General features: G+C 57.1%; 5 protein-coding genes across 5 annotated transcripts; all 5 read left to right on the top strand.

Annotated features, from left to right (window-relative positions):
• Positions 1-2: 2 nt before the first annotated feature.
• On the top strand, positions 3-7,737 carry BJ171DRAFT_499905 (CPSF A subunit region-domain-containing protein). The gene is made up of 18 exons (XM_053110520.1): positions 3-317; positions 604-798; positions 964-1,044; positions 1,175-1,320; positions 1,445-1,591; positions 1,698-2,934; positions 3,108-3,249; positions 3,341-3,906; positions 4,154-4,354; positions 4,556-5,086; positions 5,210-5,462; positions 5,651-5,871; positions 6,004-6,156; positions 6,286-6,432; positions 6,596-6,743; positions 6,909-7,061; positions 7,162-7,291; positions 7,457-7,737. The coding sequence occupies exons 1-18, from the start codon at positions 93-95 to the stop codon at positions 7,668-7,670; spliced, it is 4,890 nt and encodes a 1,629-aa protein (XP_052967930.1). The 5' UTR covers positions 3-92; the 3' UTR covers positions 7,671-7,737.
• Positions 7,738-7,885: 148 nt separating this feature from the next.
• On the top strand, positions 7,886-11,790 carry BJ171DRAFT_499903 (tars protein). Its single transcript, XM_053110519.1, has 11 exons — positions 7,886-8,200; positions 8,382-8,463; positions 8,569-8,920; positions 9,070-9,187; positions 9,324-9,470; positions 9,589-9,735; positions 9,852-10,280; positions 10,379-10,522; positions 10,616-10,794; positions 10,996-11,288; positions 11,411-11,790. The coding sequence occupies exons 1-11, from the start codon at positions 7,943-7,945 to the stop codon at positions 11,581-11,583; spliced, it is 2,322 nt and encodes a 773-aa protein (XP_052967929.1). The 5' UTR covers positions 7,886-7,942; the 3' UTR covers positions 11,584-11,790.
• A 13-nt stretch (positions 11,791-11,803) lies between these two features.
• On the top strand, positions 11,804-13,081 carry BJ171DRAFT_54004 (uncharacterized protein). The gene has a single exon (XM_053112932.1). The coding sequence runs from the start codon at positions 12,096-12,098 to the stop codon at positions 12,741-12,743; it is 648 nt and encodes a 215-aa protein (XP_052967928.1). The 5' UTR covers positions 11,804-12,095; the 3' UTR covers positions 12,744-13,081.
• BJ171DRAFT_499896 (kinase-like domain-containing protein) lies at positions 12,946-16,562 on the top strand. The gene is made up of 7 exons (XM_053110518.1): positions 12,946-13,071; positions 13,211-13,336; positions 13,504-13,549; positions 13,663-13,782; positions 13,981-14,112; positions 14,276-14,446; positions 14,607-16,562. Exons 1-7 carry the CDS (start codon positions 13,063-13,065, stop codon positions 16,184-16,186), a joined length of 2,184 nt encoding a protein of 727 aa, XP_052967927.1. The 5' UTR covers positions 12,946-13,062; the 3' UTR covers positions 16,187-16,562.
• Positions 16,563-16,774: 212 nt separating this feature from the next.
• Positions 16,775-18,394, top strand: BJ171DRAFT_473869 (uncharacterized protein; the record flags this gene model as incomplete). The annotated part of the gene is made up of 4 exons (XM_053108716.1): positions 16,775-16,876; positions 17,156-17,718; positions 17,994-18,266; positions 18,331-18,394. 4 exons carry the CDS (start codon positions 16,775-16,777, stop codon positions 18,392-18,394), a joined length of 1,002 nt encoding a protein of 333 aa, XP_052967926.1.
• Positions 18,395-19,021: the final 627 nt, after the last annotated feature.

Here is a 19,021-nt window from a genome sequence, read left to right as displayed (position 1 = left end):
CTCCCTCTTTCGCTGCATCGGCCGATCAAGCCGCCCACAGACACCCCCGTCCTCCCCACCGCCGACGTATCTTGCCTCAGAGCACTGGCAGCATGTCGTCGTCCATGTTTGCTCTGCACAAGGAGCTGATGGCCCCGACGAGCATCGACAACTGCATCGAGGCTCGGTTCACGGCCGCCGACGTGGTCAATCTGATCGTCACCCGGGCCAATGTCTTGCAGATCTACATCGTCTCCGAAGAAGACGCCCCCGAGTCGTATACCATCGACGCCGAAGCCGACGCCGAGGCCGATCTGGAGGACTTTGATGTCGACCAAGTCAGTCTCTCTGATTCTCTCTGCTGCGTTCGACGCCGGGTCTCGATGTTGTGCCAGGGCAAGCCGTATATATAACGGCCCTGATCCATACCGGCACGCATGGGTCGCCCAACGGAGCTAGTGGCCGTCAGATCGGCAATGCACCGATTCCCTTCTTGGTCTCGTCCAATGCCGTCGCTGACCCAAACAGTTCGGCAATGGCCCGATCAAACTTGGCCCATATGTTGCTTCAAAATCGATCCTGACCTGTCGCTGCTCACACGCCTGGTGCTTCTGCTCGCTTCAGGAAATGGCTTTTCCAAAGCTGATCACGGAGAACGAATTTACGAACCGCAACCGGCCCAAGAAGATTGCCCGCCTCGAACTATTGCGTGAGTTCAAGCTCCATGGCCTCATCACCTCGGTTGCGGCTGTCCGGACCTCGACTTTGGTCGGGCTCGAAGGCATGGACAGTCTGCTCCTGAGTTTCCGAGATGCCAAGGTATAGAGGTGTCTGCGCTGCTCGCTTCAGCCGTCGTCGTTTGCTTGTACACGCAGCTGGGTGTGCGTCTTGGTGATCTCGGTATCCAGCACCGAGCGATTCTCGACGAGGCGATCGTGCAGATCTCCTTCAAAGCTTATGGAGCGTTTTCTCTCGACGACCCAGATGTCGTTGATCGAGTACTGTCGGGCCACATCCAACATCGTGACGGTATCGATCCACTACTATGAACGGGAGGAGTTCAAGGTAAATACTCTGTCTGGTGATCAGCCATCAGTTTGGTCGATCCAGCCATCAGTTTGGTCGATCCAGCCATCAGCCTGGTCGATCTGGCATCCCGACACGACTTCCTAACGCCTTTCCGTTGGGCCGACAGAAAGAATCGCTCACGGACAAGTGGGTTCCAGAGATCCGGGTCGATCCAGAGCATAGATGCGCTGTCCTGAATTTTTACAACGATCGACTCGCCATCCTGCCACTGCGAAACGACGGCGCCAACACGGATGATCTGGATCCGACAAGGTATGGCGGCACCTTTCGGAGCGGGTCTGTTTGGGCTGGCTCATGTCAACCAGACCGACGCTCTTGATGCTATATGACTGAGGGCTCGATCTTCAATTGACCATCGATTGGGACGCTCCTGCAGCAAGCGCCTGCCGTATCAGTCGAGCTTTGTTATCTCTCTGTCGGCCATCGATACCAAGATCCGCAACGTCGTCGACATTGTTTTCTTGCACGGATTCCTGGAGCCGACGCTGGCGATTCTGTACGAGACCACGCAAACATGGACAGGGTACTGTATCGGCGCTGATTGCCTCGCTCTCGTGCAGGCATCGACTGCATCTGGGCATATGCCCTGTCGTGACGCCGCTCTAACCAGCCTCTTGCTCGACGATCAGTCGTCTTGCCAATCGCCGCGATACCAAGTCTCTGAGCGTCGTCTCACTGGATATCGTGCAGAAAAGCTATCCGATCCTCTACACTGTCCAGAATCTGCCCTACAACTGCTTCAAGCTCATGGGTGCTCCCAGTCCAGTGGGCGGCATCATGATATTTTCGCCCAACTCGGTCCTGCATGTCGACCAGACCTCCGTGCCTGGTGTCGCCGTGGCTGTGAACCCATACTATGGCATCGAGTCCGCCTTTTCATCCGGGCCTCAAGGCGAGCTCGGCGAGCAGGGATCGCGAGGCAACCCGCTGTACACCCCGGCTTTGTGCACGGACTACAAGCACCTCGGCGCTGCACTCGATGGCTGCTCTCCGTTCTTCCTCAACCCCGATACACTGCTGTTGGTGCTGAGGTCGGGCGAGATGCTCATCATTCACCTTGAAGGACAAGAAGACGCCGGCCGCGGCTGGAAGCGAAAGAGAAGCGGCGTCAAGCGATTTCGAATCGAGAGGGTCGGGCTGCGATCGACCATGCCCGTGTGCGGCATTCGCATCGGTGGAATTGAGTCTCGCCCGACATTCGTTTCTTCGGTCACCGGAGGCGGCTTCCAGATCTCGGGGCGAGAGTTTGGATACATCTTTATCGCGAGTCGAGTCACGGACGCGATGCTGATTCAGTACTGGGAGTCGTCGATGCTGACAGACAATCCCGACTCGCTCGCAGCAAGCGGGTCTGCGGCGACGCTGAATGGCGATCGGGAAGACATTGACGATCTTGAAATGGAGCTCTATGGCGAGACGTACAAAGCCGATGCCAAGGCCAAAAGCGAAGATGCTGCTTTCGGCACCGAGGCCTCCTCGAACGAGACCAACGTCAAGTATTCATTCCGAGTGTGTGATTCGCTAGTCTGTGGCGGACCGATCCGGAGTATGGCCGTAGGCGCGCCCGTTGGCTCCAGTATTCCAGAGTACTCACCGGATCCCTCCAAGAGCAACATGGAGATTGTAGCCTGCGTCGGCGAGGTGGCAACGGGCTCCCTCGCGGTGCTCCAGCGCAACTTGCGACCGCAAGTCCTGGGCTCGTTTGAAATCCCCGGGGTGATTGACATGTGGACAATCAAGCTCTCCCACAAGCTTCGAGCTGCTCGAAACGAGTTCCGGTTTGACGGGGGGCAAGCGGGACTGCCCGGCTTGGAGCACGAGGGCTATCACCGCTACTTGGTGCTATCGCGGGCCCACTCGACAACGGTAAGTGTCATTTCTGCTGGCAGCGTGCAGCCCGGGTACCGGTGCATGGGAGGGGCTTGCAACTATCGCCGCTGTTTTCAAAGAAAGTGTGACATGGCCAAATCTCTACTGCGGATAGGGCTGCTGCTGCTGCTGCTCCGCGCTTGCTAAGGATGTCCTTCTTCTCCGTATAGATCTTGGAGACCGGTGATGAAATTCAGGAGGTTGACTCAGGCGCCTTCTATCGCAGCGGCGCCACTGTTGTCGCTGGATCTGTACTGGAAGAAACCCTGATTGTTCAAGTCTACCCTGGTGGCATTCTGCTGCTGGACGACAGTAAGTCCAGCCGAAGCAATCGCATGGCGTCATTTGTGGCGTCATTTTGTGGCGGTACCGGGCGATTTCTGATCCATTCGAGGGTTCACAGCTGCCCGACTGGTCGCCGAAACGACCATCTCGACCTCCGGCACCCGGATCATCTTTGCCAAAATCCTTGATCCGTATATTGCGGTGCTGAACAACCGCGGAAATATGGCGCTCTACCAAGTGAATGAGCTGTCGAAGACTCTCCAGCTCTGTGGCTCCCTCACGGGCCTTGGTGTGACTTGTTGCACCTTGTATCTCGATGGCTGCGGCGGCCGTCTCCTGCAGACAGTCAAGGCTGCTCGACGCGACCTCCGCCGGAGCATGCGATCGAGGGCCGCGGCGCAACCTCGACCGTCAAGCGCAAGACAAAAGGGCTCCCGTGCCACCCTCGAGATTGACTCGAATCTCTATGGGGACGAGCCAGTCCCCGAAGAGCTCGACGAAGATAACCCGGAGCTGGAGGACGACGATATTCTGATGAACGTGGATCCGACGGACGTCGACCCTGATGTCGAGATGCACAAGGAACATGTTACGGAGGAGAATGTTAGTCGGTCGAACGGGGCTGTTCGTGGCGACGAAAAGTCGTTTTGGTGTCTGATCTACCGCGACAACGGTAGTTTTGAGGTGAGCGGACTCGACCCTCCGATGCCTGCATCGTAGTCAAGATCAAGACCGGGATCTGGCTCTGGATTGCAGTTCTTTGTTCTGGCGGGAGCATATTTGGTGGCCTTGCGACCGCGCCCCCAACTCTCCGTTGGTCCAAGCCCAATTCCAAATCATGCTGCCTCGCTCTCGCTTTGAGGTGCGATGTTCCCGAATTTGAGTGCCAAAACCTCTCGGCTCACTCGACCTATCCGATATTGCCTTCCAGATCTACACCGTCCCAGGCTTGGAGCCCAGGTTCGTCTGCTCCAACTTCAGTTTGCTCCCTGGCCTAGTGTTTGATCAACCACCTGTCACTGGCGGCGAGCGACCACGGACGCCAGCAGCCGCACCGCCAACCATCAAGATCGAGGAGATGGTCTTGACGACGTTTGGAAAGCAAGTAAACCGCAAGCGGCCTTATCTTTTGGTATGCGACCGACACGAGGCAGTGAATTTCGCGCAAGCTGCTTCATTCCCATCGACTGCCCTCCCACCCCCTCGCACTTGCCCCTGCCGACTTGACCCACGTAAACGAGCTCGCTTGAGCTTATCTGTACGCAGCGCCATCGTGCTCCATGATGGCGTAGTCTCGATTCCGCGGTCTAATTTGCTATCGTTTTTTGGACAGCTGCGCATGGCCAACAATGAGCTCGCGATCTACGAGGCATTCAACTATGTGTCGATCGATGGCGACAGTTCAGTACCCGGTGCGTCGGACGATGGTGCTGCCCTGAATCGCCTGGCAACCCGTTTTTCTCGCGTGCACCACGAGCATATATCGTGGGAGCCAACTTCGTATGTTGACCGCGAAGGCGACAAGCTGCAGCCCATCTCCAAACCCTCGAGCGAGGCCTTTCTTCGACAACAGCTATTCAAGCCGTTCGAGGACATTGGACACGCCGACTCTGGCATGTACTCGGGCGTTTTCATGAGCGGGCCGCGTCCGTGCTGGATTATGGTGGCCACTCGGCTGGGATCTGGCATCAATCTGGAGGCCATCAACGGAGTGGAAGGCCGCTCGACACTGGACTCTGCGATGCCTTTGATCGGCCAGAACGTGTTGCGAGTTCACCCGGCGGCCATGGACGGACCCGTACAGACCTTTGCTGGGCTCCACAACGTCAACATCAACAACGGATTCCTGTACGCGACCTCTGGGGTAAGATACGGCATCTTGTGCAGGGTCGAGCACCGATGTCCCTTCGAAGCGGGGCTGTCCCGCTGTTCGGCACTCTGCTGACGCTCAGTGTCGCGCTTGGCGCATCCGAATATCCAACGTCAGGGCTCGGTCAAGATCGCGCAACTCCCTTCGCAGTTCCGGTTCGATACCGAGTGGCCCGTATGCAAGGTCTCTCTTCATCGCACGGCCCATAAGATCACCTATCATCACCCATCTTTGACCTATGCCATGTCAACCTCAACCAAGGTCCCCTTTGCGCTCTCCCGCGCCCAGCACGCTGCCGCCGTGGCCGCAGGTGTGATCGAGGAGGCAGAGGAGACCGAGGGCGGCAATCGTAACTCTGATCTGGAGCGCGGTGAGTTGTCCTTTGACACATGAGGGCCACCGCGGTGGCAGTCGTGTGTTTGGTTGCGACTGCTGATCGAGCTTGGTCGAGTGCTGGCCCCAAGCCTCTGGGCCATGTGACCCAGCAAGCACCATTGCAAGCTCCACCTGGATGGAGTTACCGCACATCCTGTCACTCATCCGGCAATGTCGCCACAGATGTCATGAGATACCTCCCCGAAGTGTCCGCGCACCGCCTCGAGTTGGTGTCGCCTGTAACATGGGAGACGGTCGACAAGTACATCTTTGATGAATACGAGCAAGTCCTCTGTGTCGAAACGGTTGAGCTGAAAAGCAAGCAAACCGCCTCAGGAAGAAAATGCTTCATTGCTGTCGGAACAGGCGCTTTCCGCGGCGAAGATTTGACGGCTCGAGGAAAGGTGAGTAATGAGCAGGGTCTTTGATGGATACAAACACACAAAATCCGGGAGAACAATGACACCGAGCAGGATCGAGATATCCAGCGGGATCGAGCCCAAGCTGACTTGGCGAGTATGCATCACCACTGCCAGATCTATGTCTTTGAGATTATCGACGTTGTGCCCGAGATCGACAATCCGCAAACGAACCACAAGTTGAAGCTTCTGTATCAAAATGAGGAGAAGACGCCGGTCTCGGCAGTCTCCGCAATCAGCGGCTATCTGCTGGTGGCGATTGGCTCAAAGGTGCGTCAGCGTGCCTTCATAACATCACGGCCTCTACTCTGCGTGCCTTCGCTGCGCAGAGAGGCAGTGGCGAATGGACGGCTTGGCCATATCCGCCGCATTACTGTGCTAACAGCGACATTGCTTTAGATCATCATCCATTCATTTGAAGATGCCGAATCACTTGTTGGCGTTGCCTTCCTTGACGTCAATATCTACGTCACAACCGTGTCGGTGGTCAAGAACTTGATCCTTGTGGGCGACATTAGCAAGAGCGTTTGGTTCCTTGGATTCCAGGTAAGCCTGTGTGCTACGATGCAGGCGGTGCTTCTGTTGCTGTTGCTGGATAATAGCACCCGCTTCCACGGTGACATTTGCGACACACTCTGAACACCCAAGAGCATACTGAGTATATTTACTCGTGATCATGGGCTGATTCACATCCGTTTTGGCGATGCAGGAGGAGCCGCCCAAACTGGCGCTCCTGGGCAAAGACTTCAACAAACTCTCGGTTTACAGCTCGGCATTCCTGGTGAACGATAACCTTCTGTCTCTACTTGTGGCGGATGGTGACAAGAATCTGCACATGTTTTCATATGCCCCATACAGTACGTCGCCAGCAAAGATGATATGCGGAATTGGGCGCTGGGAAAGAGCGGATGGACACTCTTTGGGCGTGACCACCAGGGTGGCTATCACAACCGACGACCGACGCTGCCTCCTTGCCATTCGGGTTTACGCTCACACACCTATACTTACGCCTGCGCTCACAGACATCCAGTCGTACAATGGGCAGAAGCTGATTCGCAAGGGCGAGTTCCATGTCGGCAACAGCATCGATAAGATGATATGTCTGCGTCGGCAAACGGCTCCTGGAGGCAAAATGCCGACAGGCACGCCGTCGGTCCAATTTCTCAGTGTCTATGGTAAGCCCAGCATGTTTCGCGGGTCACCCTGCCGCACGATTGGCAAACGACCCGACCAACCCACCGCGCGTTGCTGACATCACTGCTCTTCCGGCTCCAGGTAGTCTGGATGGCAGCCTCGGCATGGTCTTGCCCGTCTCGGAGAAGCTATACAAGCGCATGTATGCACTTTACAGCCGCATGGTCCAAAACATCCAGCACGCGGCTGCGCTGAACCCACGAGGATTCCGGTAGGCAGACCTCTGCCACGCATGACGCCGATGACACTTGTCCATATCGGCGCTGCGCATCGACTCTGCTGATTCGTTGGCCCAGTCACTTATCCATCCACCCATCCACCCGCCTGCATGGCCCCGTGTTGCTCCTGTGCCCTCCATGGCCCCATGCTGTTTCAGGCAACTCCAGCTTCGGAGTCAGTATCTCGGGGCAACCAGCAGCATCAACACTGGCTTGCCGGGCCCCAAGTTCATCCTCGACGGCGATCTGATCTACCGATACTCGAGTTTTTCCAAGAGCACCCAGCGCGAGCTGGCCAAGGGCATCGGCTCCGAGGTCGAGCGCATCATGGATGACCTGCTGGAGGTGACAGGGGGCACCGACTTTTTCTGACGCGGTGTCCGCAACAGGAAATGCGCAGCGGCCCACGTGCAATAGATCACTTGACAAATGGGCTTCAGCCAGCAAAGACGCGCAGCGAGGGCGCGAGGGCGTACCGAGGCGGCAGCGAGACGGCGGCGAGACGGCAGCGAGACGGCAGCGAGACGGCATCGTTTTTTCCCCCCATTTCAAGCCTTTCGGTGCCCACCTTTCCCAGCACGCCTTCATCCGATCGCCAGCGCCCGCCCCCAAGATCCAGATAACAAGCATCCCCTGCTCGCTTGATGGATCTCGTCTACACCGTGCTGCCCCATCCCGTCTACAACTCCACCCTCAAGTCTCAGGCGGAGATCGAGACCGCAGCCCCGCAGCCCACCCTTCCTGAAGCAGCCAGCAAGTCACCCGTCGTGGCCAAGAGCTCCCAGCCCCAGAAGCAACAGCAACAACAGCCCACTCCCAAGCCCGCTTGTGAACACTCCCATTCAAAGATGGCCACCCCTCTTGTCAAGGACTCTAATCTCGGCCCCACCACCAAGGTGGAGGTAAGGCTCGCTTCGACCGCAGGGTGCCATCGGCATCGGCATCGGCATCTGCATCTGCATCCGCAACGGCATCCATCCCCATCAACGACTGAACAACAACGGACTTGCCGTCCATGCCCATTTCCTATCGAGATGCCTTGGCTTCGTCGTTCGTCGTCTCACTATCCTCTGTCGCGACCAGATGAACCCCCGGCCCGAGTACATCGACAAGCGCATCAAGATCTTCGATGAGATCAAGAAGCGAAAGGACGATGAGCTTCGCGGTACATATGATGCACTCGTGGATATGTGCCTGAAGCCATGGAGCTATTGTATCTCGCCGACGGACATGTCGCTGTAATCTTATATCTGTGTCATCGGTTTCGCAGAAATGCCACGCACGCCCATCAAGATTACCCTGCCCAACGGCAAGGAAGTCGATGGCGTCGCTTACGAAACCACGCCCATGAGTGTTGCCAAGGGCATCTCCACCTCGCTTGCCAAGAAGGTCATCATTTCCAAGGTCGACGGCGTCCTCTGGGACCTGCTGCGTCCTCTCGAGTCTGATGTCGCATGCCTGGAACTCCTTGACTTTGAAAACGAAGAGGGCAGAATGGTCTTCTGGCACTCGAGCGCCCACGTCCTCGGCGAGAGCTGCGAGCGCATGTTTGGTTGCCATTTGTGCATTGGCCCCCCCACCGAGGATGGCTTCTACTACGAGATGAAGAACCCCGAGGATCGGTACGTGGCGCCTTCCGCTTTGCTGAGCGTGATCAGCCGTCGGATCGCATCTGTGGGCACAAGCACCAGCCCTTGCTCATGGAATGGCACGGCTTTGTCGTACTTGCTTGCTTGCTTACGGATCGGGCATCGACGATTTTGTCCACCAGTGCTGTCAGCTCGAGCGACTACGAGCCCATCGAATCAATTGCCAAGGACATTGTCAAGGAGTCGCAAAAGTTCGAGCGCCTCGAGATGACCAAGGAGGAGCTGCTCGAGATGTTCGAGGTACGAGCCGGTGCATTCAGGCTGTTGCTACGCATCACATGCGCGTTCGGTTGTGTGAGAGGGCCTTTTCCAGAGCGGTATCTGTATGCAGGGCGCATCTCTGATTGAGCCACCATGCGCACCATGCACACTCCAGGGCAACCCCTACAAGGAGCACATCATCCGCGAAAAGGTTCCCGATGGCACTACTTCGACGGTCTACCGCTGCGGCCCGCTGATCGATTTGTGCTATGGCCCTCACGTGCCCAACACTGGCTACATTAAAGCCTTCTCGGTCATGAAGGTGCGTTTCCGCAAACAGCAGTCTCTGCGAGTGATATGACGGCTGCGTGGGTGTCCTGTCCTGTCCTCTGCACAGCCTCACGATGCAGCGCTAACCAGTTCGCTGTTTCGACTGCCAGAACTCTGCTTCGTACTTCCTCGGCGATGCTGCCAACGATTCACTCCAGCGCATCTACGGCATCTCGTTCCCCGACAACAAGCAGTTGGTGGAATACAAAAAGTTCCTGGAAGAGGCAGCCAAGCGCGACCACCGCAAGATCGGAAAGGTATCGGTGCTGACGGCTGGCTGGCCTTGATCGCACCCGATCGTCTGGGGGTGGCGAGTGTTTCGATACAGCTCCCAAGCCGCTCTAATTGGTGAACGACTGCTTGCCCCACTCAGGAACAAGAGCTCTTCTTCTTCAACGACGTGTCCCCTGGATCGTGCTTCTTCCTGCCGCGTGGCGCTCGCATTTACAACAAGCTTGTTGAGCTTCAGCGCTCGGAATACCACAAGCGTGGCTACCAGGAGGTCATCACCCCCAACATCTACAGCAGCAAGCTTTGGGAGACCAGCGGCCACTGGCAGCACTACAAGGACGACATGTTCACCTTCAAGGTTGAGAAGGATCAGTTTGGTCTCAAGCCCATGAACTGCCCGGGCCACTGCATCATGTTTGGTCATCGCGAGCGCTCCTACCGTGAACTTCCTCTCCGCATGGCCGACTTTGGTGTCCTGCACCGCAACGAAGCCTCTGGAGCTCTCACGGGCTTGACTCGCGTGCGCCGTTTCCAGCAAGATGATGCCCATATCTTCACCTCACTCGAGACGGTATGTGTGGTCAGCAAATGGGGCGATACAACAGCCGACCCTGCTCGCGGCGTCTGAGACGCAGCCTCATCTAATGTGTCTCTGCTTTGATCTATTAGCTCGAACAAGAAATCAAGAACGCTCTTGATTTTGTCCGTGATATCTACGGCCTCTTTGGCTGGAGCGAGTCGTTCACCATGCGCCTCAGTACTCGCCCTGAGAGCTTCCTCGGCAAGGTCGAGACCTGGGACTACGCCGAAGACGTAAGTGTCTCAGCGCTTGCATGGTGCTTTGCTCCTCTGGTGTTTGGTCATGCTGCTTGTGGGACCTGGGCTCATGTCACCTTTCCGCGATAGTGTTTGCGCAGAGTCCTGGATGACTTTGGCCGTCCTTGGTCCATCAACCCTGGAGATGGTGCCTTCTACGGACCCAAGATCGATATCACTATCACCGATGCCCTGAAGCGCAAGTTCCAGTGCGCCACCCTGCAACTGGACTTCCAGCTTCCCGAGCAGTTCAACCTGAGCTACCGCACGTATGTTGCTGCCCGAGTCGATGCGGGGACGTTGTGTTGGTGTGCGGATGCAAATGGCGACTTGTCGCCCGTGTCCTCTCGTCAGCCGCAGTGTCGGTCCTGTGATGCACCATCGAGACCGCCTCCCACGTTGCTATTGCTAGTTATTCGACCTACCTGACACCCGATGATCTACTGCTCACATCCCTCCCTTGTGTCAAGTGACGATCCCAACGAGCAGTTCAAGCGCCCGGTCATGATCCACCGCGCTGTCCTTGGCTCCGTCGAGCGCTGCATGGCTATCCTCATCGAGCATTTCGGCGGCAAGTGGCCCTTCTGGCTCAGCCCACGCCAGGTCATGGTTATCCCGATCGGCCCTGCCTACTACGACTACGCCACCGAGGTCTACAACGCCGTGCACGACGCTGGCTTTGTCGTTGATCTTGACGTCAGCGGAATGACCCTGCCCAAGAAGATCCGCACTGCCCAGCTGTCGCAGTACAACTTTGTCTTTGGTAAGGATCAGGGACGCCCTACCCGCTGTTGCTGCTGTTCGCACTGTTGTTTTGCCGAGCCTCTCAGAATGGGCCTCTCAGAATGGGCCGTCGCTGACACTACTACTTCGTCGCCCTGTTAGTTGTCGGACAGGCAGAGCAAGACAGCCGTTCCGTCAACATTCGCAACCGAGACGAGGCCAGCCAGCAGGCTCGCGGCGAGACCAAGTCCCTGGAGGCTGCCGTTGCCGCTCTGAAAGCGCTCGATGCTTCTCGCTCGCTCGAGAACCAGCTTGTGTTTTCCGACGCCAGCTAATGCAGAAGAAGAAGAAAGAACCGGGACAGTGTCTGTTCCCTCGATTACGGTCACGGAATTGAAGTCAGAAGATCTGTAGGCTGCTGAGGGCCAGCCGTGTGGTTGCTTTCCTCCCATCTTGATTGGCAACGAAAGGTGTTCTAGTGGGTTTCGGGAGCACATCTTGAACACGCATGGTCGACCTTCAGTGGCGACAATCGACTAGCATACCGAGATCATGTTTCGCGAGATGTTGGTGTCGCAATGCGGGATTGTGGTGCATGCATTTAGCCCGTTGAACAGCTCCGTACAGAGTGTGGGTTCTCGACATCAAGAGACTCGGGTCAAACGAGTCGTTTGGATATCGTCCTTGCCTGGCTTCTGATGCGGACGGGATCGACTGCCCTTCTCGAGCCAGCCTTCTCGATCGGCAGGAATTTGTCGCACAGCTTGGCCGAGCCATTTCCACCAGGAGGGAGCTGTCGATTCCGACCATCGATCGTGCTGGATTGGTTGTGCGAGTGCCTGTAGCGATGAGGGCCAGCTTGGGCTGGAACGGATCGACCGCAAGGCCGACGCAGACGCAGCCGCCGACGCAATTGATTCGAGGGAGCATCGTCACCATACAACTCCAATCACAGCCCGACCGACCCCATTATTGCACATCGACACAAAGCCATCGGTGCCCCAAGAGGGAGAATGCTGTTGCTCGCCGTCATCCCTCGGACGAAGCACAAATTGTGCCCTTGCATCTGTTCTGCGTCTCGGTTCGACCACAGACGACCGTTCTCGGCGTCCTCCGTATCAAAGACTTCCCACACCCGGCCCTCGTCGCTACTCCGGCCAGGGCGTTTTGCACTTGTTTCTCTCTGGACTCGTTTGTCTGCTCAGTTTCCCCTCCTCTTACCACGAAGGACACTCATCAGTTCCCGCGCTTGGTGTTGTCGACCTTTGATTGCCTTGAGCAACTAGCAGCTCGCGCCGGATTTCCCTCCCTCCAGCCCGGACGCAGAGTACAACTGCCCATCGGTGCGCTTCTGCGAGTTGAGTTCTATCGGAACCCCGTTTATAGTGCCCCACACTCCCTCTACAGCAGCACTCTGTCGAGTCTGAATATCGAGCCGAGTGTCGGTGCTCCATTTGCTGCCGTAGCATCGCCATCGCCATCAGAGGGTTCCTGAGCTCAAATCACAGTGCAGGATGGAGGGTGCCGTCCAAATCAGCGTCACCACAACCGACGGCAATCCTACATCTGCGTCCGGCAGCAACACAGTGATAACACCCACAGCGCCCCATAATGCATCCGAGCCGTCGTCCTCCGCTCCGCCCTCGCCAACTAAGAGTAGTTCCGTCGACAATACCTCGAGCGACTCTGAGCTGAAGGCGGCAGAGCAACCCCAGAATGCCGAACCCGAGTTGTTTTTGGACCGATACCTGATCCACAAGGTCGTTGGCGAAGGCAGCTACGGAAAGGTCAAGCTGGCATACGATACGGTCACGATGGAAAAGGTATGCTTGCTGGTCAGGATGATCTGGCACAGCTGTGCTGAAAGTGGTGTCGTCGGCCCAAGGCCTTTCTTTCTGCGGGTAATGGGGCTGTGGTGGCGACTGAACACGATGAACCGACCACCCTGCTTCACACCCATAGGTTGCACTCAAAATCATATCCAAGAGCATCATCAAGAAGGTCTCGCACATTACTCGGCTGAAGCGCGAGGTCCGTCTGATGCGGTTGGTCCATCACCCGCACATCGTCAAGCTCTATGACGTTGCGGTATGTGTAGCAGCTCTGTGAATATCGAATGCCTTCATGGTGGTGCGGACGTGCTCGGTAGACCCTCAATACAGGCGATGCCCGATCCATTGCTGGGCTGGGTGCGAGCCGAGACGGGCCGAAGTTGGACGAAACCAGCCGAACTTATGTTGCATGTCACGACGTAGGAAACCGAAAAGGAAATCATCCTCGCGATGGAGTTTGTCGAAGGAGGTAATCTCGATGGCTTGAGCGTCGCTGGTGCCGGCGATTCAACCTGGAGACACAGCGCGTGCGTCCGACCTCTCTAATCGTGTGTCTCGCCCACACTATCGTCGGCTTGGCAGGCGAGCTGTTTGACTATATCGTCGCCCACAAAAAAGTCAACGAGAATGTTGCCCGCAGAGTATTTCGTCAGATACTCTCCGCTGTGGACTACTGCCATCGCAGCTGCATCATCCACCGAGGTGAGGGCCGGCAGAGCGGCAGCGCCGCGTAGACCACTCTTGGATTGAGCTCGCATCAACACAAAGCACAGATACTGGCTTCCCACAAAAGAGCAACGCCTCCCTTGCGCTTTGTGGCAATATTGCAAAGCGGCTGTACCAGCGTGTCGAGATTGCGTCGGTCAACAGTCTCACCATGTATCGTCCCCCACATCCCAGATCTGAAGCCCGAGAATCTGCTTTTGGACAATAACCGTGGCATCAAGATTATCGACTTTGGCTTTGCCAATCTGTTTGATCCATCCAATATGATGCAAACGTTCTGCGGCTCGCCATACTATGCTTCCCCAGGTACGTCCACATTGTTGCATCGACAATCACGGCAGCGCCGCACCATGTCCTGGATGGCCCCATGCCACCCGGCCAGCCCCATCGCAACGCCCCGGTGTTTTGAGACGATCATTGCACGCAGTAACTCACGCCATCTGCATCATCGATGGATCTGTTGCCGCAGAAATGATTCTCGGCCGCCAGTACATTGGCCCTGAAGTCGATGTCTGGAGCCTGGGGGTTATTTTGTTTGCCCTCCTTACCGGCAAGCTGCCCTTTCGCGAGTCCAACACAGCAGAGCTTTACAAGAGAATCACTCGAGGCGTGTACGAGTGCCCCGACCATATGTCCCCAGGTAGACGCAAAAACTATGAGCACTTCGAAGCTGCCCTTCGTCATTGGCGATACTTTGTGTCTCAGAGCATTCGGTGGTGCCCCCCCCGCACCAGCCAGAGTTGCATCGCGGATCTCGGTCGACTTTGTGCTAACAATCCCTGCTGTCTCTCTCGGAACAGAGTCCCAGGATTTGATCAAGATCATGCTCGTGGTCGACCCGGTGCACCGCGCCTCTGTCGACGAGATCCGGAATCATCCCTGGACCACCGAGGGATATCCTGGGCCGCCAGACTCCTTACTGCCGCCTCGCCCCGTCTTCCACGATGCCGAGGAGCTTGACCAGAAAATCATCCAAAAAATGACGAGCTTTGGTCTCGAGCAAGACGCTGCCATCAACCAGATTCTCACGGCCCCCACTGGTCCGGCATTTGCCCTCTACTACCTGCTGCGAGAGCAGCAGGCTCGCGAACGAGGTCACCTCCGCACGGCCCCGACCGATCAACGGGACTCGCAAATCGACCTCGAAAACGCTCAGTTGCATAACGATGGATACTCGCCGTCTCAGCGTCCCAAAGCGGGCCCGACCGAGGTGGCCCCGATCGAAGCGCCTCGGATTTCGATCACCGCAGGCTCCAACACCTCGGTGGACACGACGTCAGTATCGTCGAATGAAGAAATCATGAACAAATTGAGGAAAAATGCCAGTACTCGAGTGGCCCGCCCGGCAACTGGTCGAAGAAGCACTGTCAGCGGCACATTCTCTGGTCATTCCGACGACGGGCTCTCCCCCGAGACGATGCGCCGAAGGCGAACCCCGTCACAGCATTCCCACCGCGGGGAGCCGCGTCTATCCGATTCTTCCGATCCGATCCCGCTCCAGGCCAAGAGATCGAGAGCACCGGCGTCAGAGTCCGTTACTTCCAGCATTGACTCGATTGTACATGAGCCGAGCCATTTGCACAGCCAGGACCAGAAAGACAGCACCTCGTCCCTCAGCCAGGAGAGCAGCAGCAACAACAACATTGCGGCAAAGACAAGCCCTGCAGACGAAAAGTCCCTGGCCGTACCGGTACTGTCCAAGCTCTTCAGACGACTTTCTTTGCCTTCCGGACCAGCATCCAAGACCAAGAAAAGCACTCCGGAGCTGTTCAATGCCCATGTTTCTCCACACCGGACGAGCACGACGGCCCACCGCCTTGGGTCGCAAAAGCTGGCATCGCAGTCGGTCAACATGGGAAGCATGACGCTTTCGTCGAATGCATCCATGTCACCGCCGTCCCCGATCAAGGAGCGCATCGACGCCAGTGCTGTCTCCTTGGCGCCGCCGGGGCTGATTCCTCCCGAAGAATCAAAGCTCCGGCGAAGAAAGTCGCTCACGGAGACCATCTCCAGCGCGATCAAGCGAATACGCAGCACGAGCTTTTCCAAGCAGGGCAAGTCCACGATGGGATCCACTGCCCTGGGAGGTACTCGGGATGAGCCTCGGGCAAGCAAGGCCATATTCGGAGCCGACACGACATCGACTCAATCGCCCGAGTTGATTGTGAGGGAAGTCCAGCGCGTCCTGAACGAAAACAGCATCCCCAACACCTGGAACGGATACAAGGCACAGTGCACATACCAGTCCATCAAATTTGAAATCGAGGTTGTGCGGATCTACAGGACAGCCCTGAGGGGTGTGGAGATGAAGCGCACCAAGGGCTCCACCTGGGCTTACCAGGGCGTGTGCAGGACGATAATCTCACAGCTCAAGCTGTGACTGCTATTTTTGCCACACCCGCTCCACGATAGTGCCTGTAGCTTATATGAGAGGCTGAGTTGGGCATATTCAGTCCCGATGGTTTGAGTGACACAATTGATTTGCTTAGATCCAGCAACCGCACCTATTCCTTGGTCCTCGGCAAACAAATGCACCACGACCGAACGACCTGCGCTCATGGCGTGTAATACATCTGCCTCATAAAGTCAATCCAGGACGGAACGGGAAAGTGCCCCTTTTCTCTGGTATCAAGGGCCTGAAGCTGCTGAACTTCCGTAGCTCCCCAGTGTGCAGGCTGTGCGATTGTTTCCGGTCCTGGATGTGTACTCAGGCCCTTAAATCAAAGAAAAACCTGACTCGAAACAGAGTGCCCTGTTTCAAAACGGTTGCGCTGTAGATTGAGCCTGACAAGCCGGTGGGAACGGTGCCGATCTGTGCCGGGCTGGCTCGCTGGACGGGTGTGGCGCATGCCGAGCCGCCGCAGACATCTGACACCCACATGACCGTGGGCTGCCGCACATCCACGCCCAAGCAGCCGAATTCGGTCCCGCAGCGCTTGTCCCCTTCTTCGCTGTGCATCTTGCGCTCATGTCCGCAAACCCGCCCCCGACCTCGACTCCGCGCAGACTCAACTGGGACAAGAAATATGAGCTCAAGAGGGCGGCGAGGCACTGTCTCAAGTTCTGCATCGTGAGTGGCTCGATTGGCCGCTGGTTTGCCGGATGCCCCTGCCGAGAGGGCGCTGGCCGTCAGCCGGCCTGGGCAGCAGGAGGGCACCCGATAGCTGTATTTGACTGCCAGGGTCGACCGAGCCCTCGTCGCCAAGCTGGAGAATCAGGCTGTGATGCATCGGTACCGAGACGGCTCTCTGTAGCGACTCTCCGTGCTTGCCCGTCTCGGCCGGGCTCCGGGACTCGAAATCCGGCATGGTACTAACCACCTTCGTTATTCGCCTCCCTCGGCCGGCAGGACCATCGTCCCCTCTTCCTGGAGCCATTCGATATTTTCCTGTCTAGGCTGCTCGATGACTTTGTCACTCGCTCGGACAGCATCAGCGCTAAGATGATTCAATACTTCTGCGATCGGGCGCCCAATGGCACCTCATGGACCGTCTGGGTCTCGACCGCTACCCGCGACAAGTTCCGGCAGGCCAAAGCAGCCGTCGGCCAGAAGCTGAGCCATGCTGAGTTTGTCGAGATTCTGCTGGCCGTCTCTCGTCCGTATGTTATGGAGCAGATGCAGCTCTCGTCCGGCCCAGAGGCCCCGCCATTCTCGGGCGCGACCTGGATATGGACTCTGCCAGCGTCCAGCCCATCGTCGCTCCCGGCCGCCTGGTCTGCGGACCAACAAGCCTTCAGCAGCAGCACCAACAGCGCTCCAAGCTACACCCAGCCCCAGGCAGGGGCACCACTTTCCTTGGGGCAGCAAAACCTCCGGTCAGAATTCACTCTCAATCCACCAAGCTTCTCGAGCCACTGCACTGCCGCCGACTGGCATGCTGCTGTGACGGCTCAGCATCCAAGTTTGCAACCGTAAGTCCTTTGTCTCTCTCCGGCTCGTCGTAGTGCCAGCCGCATGCATGTGTCTGCTGTGTGTTGTGTTGTGACAGAAGGCTCTGCCACGGCACCTGAGTGTATCATGTGCGGGTGACGGTGGCCGTTCGAAGCCTGTCATTGACTTCTCCTATCATCCTGGCTTTTGAATATCTCACCCATCGTATCTGTGCTTGGATTCGTTTGTGTTCGGCTGCCTTGATTCATATTCGCAACACACACACACACACACACGGCGCATTTGTCATCGCCAGCAATCCAAACGACTCGGGCATGTCCATCCCAGAGTACCAGCAGTATGCCCCTGAGCCTCAGCAGCCCCTCACCGATGATGAGCCCCCACCCTACGGCGATCAGCTCCCGCCCTACCTCGAAGCCTCTGGCACCGAATCGGATGCTGACTATAGACTGTCCGACAAGAAAACGCCGCTGCCTAGTGATGTTGAAACCGATGCTCTCGGCGATGACATTTGGGCTGACCTCGACATGGGCGGCCACTCGCTGGACTCCAAGTCGTCGTCGCCCAGGTATCTCCGGGGCCTCACGCCGGGCGAGTTGCCCCCCTGGTTAAATGCTGACGATTGCTGCCAGTCGTTTTGGCAGCCAGACGGCCAAACCGCAGCCTCTGAAGAACCGGCCTTCGACGACTACCTGAGGGTCAGCATCGACGGCGATCAAATGGATGCGTATCCATCATGATCTCGGATGGGCGGTGGCACTTTGTCGGATCCACCAGCCCGTACAGCCTTGCTCGCCCAGCACTCAAACCGACCCGGCGCTGCGTGCTTCCCCTCCCCCCTTTCTTCCCATTCCATGTCGAGACAGGTTTGGTAGCGGGGCTTTCTGATGGCACTGCATAGTCCTCGATCCCAGGCCTCACCTGCTCGTCCTCACCATCAAAGCCACTCCCTCCATTCTCTATACCAGCTCGAAGCCATGGGGCGAGCGTCTGCCTCTGCTGCTCTTGACAGTTGGGTGCTTTTGTCATCTCTCCTCATACGAATATCATAAACCCTTGCTCTCCGTTCTGGACCAAATGACACGTCTCAGCCACTCGATCGATCGTCGGCGGTGGCGCTGCCATGGGTCTTCATGGGCCCTCATGGGCAATTGGAATACCGTGTTCGGGATGGGCATCATGTCTTTATCGGGCTTGTCGCCGCGGGCCCTGCGCTCTTGCGACGATACAAAAAGACAACGTCGTTTGATGATTTCCAGATAAAATGCTTGACTGTTGCGACCGTCATCCGGGGATCGACGAGCTGGCAAGGATCCATTCATT

The sequence above is a fragment of the Polychytrium aggregatum genome, assembly GCF_025602895.1.
Source record: "Polychytrium aggregatum strain JEL109 chromosome Unknown BJ171scaffold_13, whole genome shotgun sequence".
Lineage (NCBI taxonomy): Eukaryota > Fungi > Chytridiomycota > Chytridiomycetes > Polychytriales > Polychytrium > Polychytrium aggregatum.
Note: the sequence above shows the minus strand (reverse complement) of the source record. Positions and strands in the feature narration are given on the sequence as shown.